General features: G+C 36.2%; 1 protein-coding gene across 3 annotated transcripts; it reads left to right on the forward strand.

Annotated features, from left to right (window-relative positions):
• The first annotated feature begins 121 nt into the window (after positions 1–121).
• On the forward strand, positions 122–3874 carry LOC111644018 (uncharacterized). 3 transcript variants are annotated; one of them, XM_089596520.1, is made up of 3 exons: positions 660–937; positions 1018–1096; positions 1923–3874. In XM_089596520.1, the coding sequence occupies exon 3, from the start codon at positions 1967–1969 to the stop codon at positions 3029–3031; it is 1065 nt and encodes a 354-aa protein (XP_089452646.1). In that variant the 5' UTR covers positions 660–937; positions 1018–1096; positions 1923–1966; the 3' UTR covers positions 3032–3874. The 3 variants fall into 3 exon arrangements, with proteins under 3 accessions (XP_089452645.1, XP_089452646.1, XP_089452644.1); XM_089596519.1 differs by lacking the exons at positions 660–937; positions 1018–1096 and adding an exon at positions 122–185; XM_089596518.1 differs by lacking the exon at positions 1018–1096.
• The last annotated feature ends 4477 nt before the right edge of the window (positions 3875–8351 follow it).

Below are 8351 nucleotides of genomic sequence, written 5' to 3' on the forward strand. Positions count from 1 at the left end.
TACTAGAAAGAATTATTGACTACAGGTAACCACGCTACTCCATGTATTCTCGTAACCACGCGGACGTATAATTCAGCCACAAGTTGGCGCTAGTGTTTTTTTGTGCACGGAGCCTATACAGTGTTGGTGACGGTTATCATCGTGAAAAAATAGAGTTTTTTTTCTTAAAGTTCTACAAAAAAAATGTTAGTATAATTTTATATACGATCAAAATTGACCGACTCGGGTCACCCTCAAACTAGTTTTGAATTTATTTTGAAATATATTGAAAATATAGAGTTTGTAAGAGGTAACACTTTTTGCTTTGATAAAAATAGAAAACAAAGTGTACATGGGCAATGCTTCCATTTATCGAATATTATTGACTAAGCGAATTATATTATTCTTTAAATTGTACAAGGTGAGTACTATCTATGGCTAATAATGTACTTAGCAAAAGTGTTCATTGGTGCACGTGAAAGCTTATTTTATTTGGCTAGTCGAGTCGGTGTCATGCATATATTATATTCATATGTATGGATGGCATAGATACATACATACATATGTACATATACACTAAGTAGTTGAGGTGAAACTGAAACGTCAGCTCAGTCACTCACACTAAACGGAGAATGTATCAACTGCACCGAATATTCTTAACGAGGTGCACATATATATGTATATTCTTTATTTGGTGTGAATGGCTCAGCCGATGTTTCAACTACTTAGTTTCTAACTGTAGTTACGTGGCCACGTATGCATAAAGTGCTCGTAATATTTTTATTATACAAATTAGACAGAGTTTTGTTGAAACTATTGTGGTGTACACAAGTTAATCTTCTATTGTAGACTACAAACTCGTGCACGTGGTTATCTGTATAATTTAAAAGTAGAGTTAAAAGTTTCTGTTGGAGAAGAAAATTTGAAGCTAAATGTTAACTGCGTAATCCTCAAAATTGTAAGTTTAATCAATTCATACTATTATTATTAGGATATATCTTCGAGTGCTAGAATTTAAATAATTCACTGCTGTTGTAGATTTGATGTAACAGTTTCAATTTTCTTAAGGAGAAATTTTAAAAATTATTGTGAAATCCACGTCAGACATTACTTAGAGGTATGAAAGTATACGTGTCATTGCTATGTACAACTTTTAAAATAGAATTGATTTTTTTTTCGAGTGACTATTATGCATGTTATTTAAATTTAATCTTCCAAAACTAAGTTTTACTTAATCGATGACGTTTATGAATTATGGTTCTTCGTCTTATTAAACTATGTAATTTTATAATCACATAAACTTAATTTTTAACCAATAACTATTTATAAATATGTCAATTTTGCAAAGGCTATAAAAATTTTGTGATCCCTGATTCGTTTGATTTGTATTATATTTTGTTCAAAAAAATGTTATCAGTAAAATACAACGAACTCTCTAAATTTGAAATAGCGAAAACTTCATTATTTGCGAAAGTGAACAATATTTTCACTGGCGAAATAGTGAAAAATCAGGGTTGCTTATTCGTACCCAGTCGATGTGAATTTTAATTTTAATTATTTATTTATAATCCAATTAGCGATCTTGATCCAAACAAAGATAATTGTACGACTTATACACATTATTTCAAGTGATACCAACAACAAATTAATCAACTAATTTAAATAGTGAAATGTTAACTTGGTAGAAATAGTGAATATTCACTAGTTCAAATAAGTTGTAAGTATACGACTATTTCACTGCTAAAATAGTGTTTATTCACTATTTTACAGTGTGTATGCACTATTTTGAAAAATTTGTGTACTTATTACTATTTATTATTTAGAGAGAACGTTTAATCAATAATTAGTCAATATTATAAAGAATTTTAAATTCGTTTTACCGAAATATTTTTACAAATATCGCATCTTTATACAGCTACATTCACATTACTTTATCATTACAGTGTTTACGAAAGTCTTGGTCAACACCCACTGGCGAATTCAAAAAATGACACCAATGACACCTGCAACGAAAGATTATAAGCACGAGCGACCGTTTCAATGCGACCATTGTCGAAAGTCTTTTTCTTTCAAATATAATTTAAAAAGACACATGCACGTTCACTTCGGCGTGAAACCGTATGAATGTAAAATCTGCAATATATCTTTTATTCGATTAAATTGTTTAAATAAGCATAATAGAATTCATACAGGCGAAAAGCCACATAAATGTAAAATCTGCGACAAATCTTTTACTCATATTAGTCGGTGGCAAACACACATTCGTACTCATACAGGCGAAAAGTTATATACATGTGAAATCTGTGACAAATCTTTTAGTGGGTCAAATCATCTAAAAACCCACGTGCGTATCCATATAGGAGAAAAGCCATATAAATGTGAAATCTGCGGCAAATGTTTTGTTCAATCAAGTCAACTAAAAATACATGCTCGTATCCACACAGGCGAAAAGCCATATAAATGTAACATTTGCGACAAATTTTTTGGTGAATTGAGTTCTCTTAAAGTACACGCTTATACCCATACAAGTGAAAAACCATATAAATGTAAAATTTGCGACAAATCTTTTGCTCAGCTTTGTCGGTTGCAACTACACACTCTTACTCATACAGGCGAAAAGCCACATAAATGTAAAATCTGTGACAAATCTTTTTATGTGTTAAATAGTCTAAAAATCCACATCCGCATCCACACAGGAGAAAAGCCATATAAATGTGAAATCTGCGGCAAATGTTTTGTTCAATCAAATCATCTAAAAACACATGCTCGTATCCACACAGACGAAAAGCCATATAAATGTAACATGTGCGACGAATCTTTTGTTGTATCAAGTCTTCTAAAAAGGCATAGTCGTATTCATACAGGCGAAAAGCGATATGAATGTGAAATCTGCGATAAATCTTTTAACCGATTTTCTACTCTAAAAAGGCATGTTAACTTCCATACTGGCGAGCGACCCTTTAAATGTCAAAATTGTAATAAGTCTTTTAGTCAAAAACACACTTTGAAAAAACACATTCGTACCCATACAGAGGATAAACTACGTGAATGAAACTCTGCAAATAACCTTTTGCTTAAAAATTTATCTAATAACGCATAATAATATTTATATTGATGAGTGACCCTATAATTTCCATAATTGAAGTACGTTATTTGCCTATAATAACAAATTTAAAAGTCATATCTATAACCATGATGGTGAAAAGCCAATAAACAAATACGAAACCTGTAAAAAATCTTTCAATGCATTGCCTAACCTGCGAATGCAACACATAAGTGCTAAATCTGTGACAAATTTTTATTCGAACATTTAATCTAAAATACGTTCTTTTCGTCAGCTAAAAGAACTCAGGAGTAGACAAAATACCTTAATTATGAAATGGAGTTCATAAATCATTTTTTATAGAATTGATACATGAACAACGCATTGTCATATTTACGACAACGAAAAATCTTTTAAGTACTAGACTTGTGGTTAATCTCAACTTTAAAAAAAATCGATCTAAATATTCTAATATAAACACAGGCAAACAAACCTATCAATGTCCACAATTTAATTAAATTGTAATTTAAAAAAGGCATATGAATAAAAATAATTCATCTTATTTTGATTATTACATTCGAAAATGTGAAGTACGGTTTTCAACACAATGTTAGTTTCAGTACAATCAGCATACCACTGTAGTCAAGTTTTCATCGGAAAATTCTTATATTTTGGTCGTTTGTGTTGGATGATGACTCCACATTGTGTTACAAGTACAAGTGTATCATCTTCACCAAAGATCTACTTAAAGCGTTTGTGGCTTTAAGTAGGTTCTTTCATTCAACAATTAAGTGCTAATAAAAAAAAAAAAAACAAGACGAAAGTGATTAGAAATGTTTTCTGAGATAAACATCAGAAATGTAATGATTGTTGAGCTTTTTTGGAAATTTTTTGTAGAATTTTTCGTTAAAAAATCAGCGAGCTATGATATCTTTGTCTTTTAAGAGTGATGAATTAATATTGAAGATTATGTAAAAATGTTATCATCAAACAACAAATATATTTTTCACAACTTTTCAGAGTTATTAATTTCGACGCAGTCGATGCCCTGACACGAAAATTTCCTTTTTTCCTACCATTTTTCAAAATGTTTGTCCTTATTTTTGCAAAGGTAAAGTATTGCTTGATATTACTTAATATGTTTACATCGATACTTGAGATGGCTGCAGTGGCCTCGCTGCCAATCCTTAACATTTTGTGGTAATAAAAAAAAAAACACGAGGTTTTGCTACGACTTTTAATACACCGTTATAGCAAAATTATTTTTCTAACAAGCTTGTAGATTTTTCACGTAGTTTGCGGTGACATAAAAAAAGTCTTATATCATCGAAAAAAAAGTTTTAAATATTTAATACTAAAGCGTGTCAAACTTGAATGTATACATAGGGAAAGATAAGTATAGAAACTTCGCATCAGGACACTATATCTCACTTGCTCACACACACACACACACCTAGTACTAAAAAATGCATGTATACATAAGATGAAGTACTTTTACGGAGACTTGTGTATGTAGAGGTCCTCAACTCTTCAGCAGAGATCTCAGATAGTCCAAAGAGGAAAGAAAAAAAGCGGTAACACAATCACAATCGTCTGTTACCAAATTGTCACAACATAGGGACGCGTCCACATATATGTAAGACGGGAGACGCAGCCATAGCAGGCTTGTCAATGTTAAATGACCGTGCGTCGTCGCATTGCTTTATCTTAGACCCCTACCTAACCGTATACGCTTGAGCGTACAGCAGTGATCGGATGGTCCACACCTGTCATCTCCCTCTTATCTTGGTCAATCCATTCTTTTCTTTCCTGGATGTCCCCTTCTTCGCTCACTTTTTTATTCACGAGAAGTTTCTTTTTTTCGCTGTCGCCTTTTATTTTTTTTTTGCTCCTTGTTAGTACTGGTTTTTAGAGCCATCGTTCTTGTTTTTTTCTTGTTTTTTTTTTTTTAATTAGTTCATCTTTTATTTCACCATCCCTTCTTTTGCCTGAAGTGTTGGTTTAAAATATTTATTTTATTTTTTATTTAAATTAAAACATATTTTCAATCACATTTACTAATAATAATATTAACAACAGTAATCGTTACTATTGTACTCTAGAACTTGAATTGCAAACTTGAAACGTTTATCAAAACATACATATTCAAATTATCATCAATACTTTTGTACTCAAAGTCTTATTCCATGAATTTTGTTTCTTTCCTTCACTGTGGAGATGATATAATTCTAACCCTCGCCTCAAGTTTGTTACCAATCACCTATCCTTTTTATAAATACCAAAGCACTCACGAACAAAAATAATTCATTAAATTCTTCCTTTTTAAGATTAATGATGGAATGGTTTACCAGTTTTATAAACCTGGAAAAAAATATCGTTGTTTCACATCTCACGGCACCGTATGTCAAGTAATGGTTTCCTTTTAAAAATTGTTTTCCAACGTGTTGAAAGAAACGTGTAAAATCTAAATTAATTAGTGCCTAGGGTCACAGGTTGATTTTCTTGGGGTAAAAACAGAACTTTCAGTGTCAAAAAAACGATTTCGATACAAAATCTGGAAAAAAAAATCTTTTTTGAAAACGATACACCCTATATTATATATATATACATTTATGCGACAGTGGCACTCGTCGAGGCATAACGTAAGTACTGATGCACAAAAATACCCCATTACGCGGTGATATATCTCCTTATTCACGGTAAGGTGGTGTCGGTCGCATGCGAATGTATTATATCCGTTTGTACCTATCGGTTTTGCACGTACCATAAGTGTACAGGTGGTACACCAATGGCGCGTGACACTTGCGCCATTGCGCGGCGCCGTCAAAGAGAAGGAGCAGTACCCTAGCATGCATATATATTTGTACAAGGAAAGCGATAAGGGAGAAGAGAAGTGCCGCTGCAATTACGCTCGCGGCTTGCACCCGCAAGGTGTATAATATAAGTACTTAAGTACGTACGTGTGGTGCGAGGTAAATGACTTTCGGCTCGCTTGCCTTATTTTTTTTTCCTTCCTCTTCTTCTTCCTTCTTCTCGCGTCTTCTACTTAGGTATACTTTTCTCAACTTTTTAATCCTAACGCCTCGTTCGCGCACCTTCCGATGGCAGATATAATCGAGGGGGCATGCACCAGGCGAATATAACAGCTCGAAGGAGAAATCGAGGATCGTGCGCGCGAAGAAGCCATAGTCATAAATTATCGGCCGGCAAGTGAAATATGCGCTTCCCTCCCCTCTGCCTTTAATTTGCGCGAAAGCTACCCGACCTGCCTGCCTGGTTCGGTTGTCGTCGTCCTCGCTGAATCGTTGCCCGCTGGCGTGCCCCTAATAGACCCAGCAGCGCACTTTCGTTTATTATGCGCGCGTAACATATTGTATCCAAGATTTTTCCGAGGAGTCGTCGAGACGTCACGTTCCTTTTTTGCTTCCTCGGGGATGCATCATTACGTATTAGGTGATGCGTGTTGCGAATAATTTTCAAGGTTGCAACGATACATGTGTGAGATTGCCGGTAGGGCCTTACTTTTTTCATTTACCCTCGACTTTGATTTGCAGTATATATACGTTTTCTCTCGTACTTTGATATCAAATTTCGTATCCATACCATAGATTAGTGATTATACGTTGTTTATCATTATGTATTGTATTGTAACTTTATGATGCTGTTTGTAATATCATACGTCTGTATTTGAAAATAAGGATTTTTAATAATCATTAATAATTCATGTAAATGATGTTCTTTTAATTATAAATTGTCCTAAAAACACAATTATTGTGACTTATGATGTACTACTATAGTTTATTAAAAACGTTATTACAAATATGTATGCACTTACCAATTTATCCTTACATAAAAATTCGCTGTTATAGATATTAAGTAGATATTTATATCTGCGTGCACTTGTAAAAACTTGGACACCATGACTCTTGTTTACATTATTGAATTAAGAAAAAAAATAAAACAAAACAAAACAAATCTTACACTCTCCAGATCTACAAATCACAATTTCGTCTCTCACGCCACACCGATATCACTCGATAATAATCGGTTCATCGCCAAAGCTACAAAGACGGGGCATCATGAGAAAAAAATAAAATTTACCACCACAGAAAACAAAACCACCCCATCCACTGAATCATAGTATTTGAAGCAGTACTTACGTACAGCAACATGCAAGAAGAGACACAACATGTGGTAAAGCGAGAGAATCGCACACCCACTTTTTATTATTTTCCCGGGTATACATATCGGTACAAAAACCCCCTAAGAATGAGCTTCGGACGGCCACGGGCGAAAGTGTCAGAAGCGACTGGCCGTCGATCGCACGTCTCCCAAGAGTTGACAGTACACGGGTCGTTTCCTTCACCGGTGGCCAAAGTTCCGATACATCCACGGGAGGGAGAGAAAGAAGCTCAACACCCACACACGTGTAGGCTAAGCACACAACTAGATGGCCATGCAGATAGAGCCAACGACGGACGGACGGTCGAGGGGAGAGAGCCGAGCGCGAAAAGCTCCTCTACTCCACGCTATACGTAGAGCCAAAAGGGGCCACGCAATTCGAGTAACCTGCCGCTGCTGAAAAGCTCCTCTCTCATCACCTCCTCCTCTCGTATACGTATACATATATATATACATTTTGGCACAGAGACAGAGCAAAGGCTAAGGGTACCTCCTATCCATCGCAAGTGTGTCCGAGCGGCTGGTCGACCGCGTCGATAATTCGATAAAGTGTCCCTCTCATTACCCTATTGATTGGCCCATTGTGCCTCTCTCTCTCTCTCTCTGTCTGTGCTTTTAGCAGCTCTTCTCTTTCTCTCGTGCTATCTCGAGCGCAAATAAGAGCGAGCAGCGGCTCCTTTGCTCCTACGTCCGGCTTCTTCGCCGCAATGTATCTCCCCGCGCGATTACACATATAAATTCCCACACGCTCGCTCTCCTTTCTCGTTGGAGGCTGCATATACCCGCGTGCATGTGTCCATCTGTCTTTTCCCGAGAGCGCGTGCTGGAGGTGTGTGCTTGTATGTACATACCTTGTACCATTGTGGCGAGTCGGTTGATACGTGTATACGTAGGTGAACGTCTCGATCGCACATCAGCGCGTTAACTCGATTTGGCCCGGCGTCGCTGATGCCGCGAGCGGTGATATTCCCCTTCTTGTCTCGCCGCTCTGCCAACCCCTCCCCCCCCACCCCATGTCTCGGGGGCACGAGGATCTTGACCAACTTGGGGAGTCAAAGTGACGGAGGAAAGTGCGGGTGGCGGGCGCGCGTTGAGGCCGATACGCGCATGTCTACGAGCTCTGTGGATGAATTCACGGGGGAATCGA

The sequence above is a fragment of the Copidosoma floridanum genome, unplaced genomic scaffold (genome assembly GCF_036245765.1).
Source record: "Copidosoma floridanum isolate Cflo_tuat_1 unplaced genomic scaffold, Cflo_Japanese_pri ptg000030l, whole genome shotgun sequence".
Lineage (NCBI taxonomy): Eukaryota > Metazoa > Arthropoda > Insecta > Hymenoptera > Encyrtidae > Copidosoma > Copidosoma floridanum.

What these genes read in the sequence shown, in the direction of transcription:
- LOC111644018 (XM_089596519.1), top strand. Translation starts at nt 1,967, where the DNA reads ATGACACCAATGACACCTGCAACGAAAGATTATAAGCACGAGCGACCG.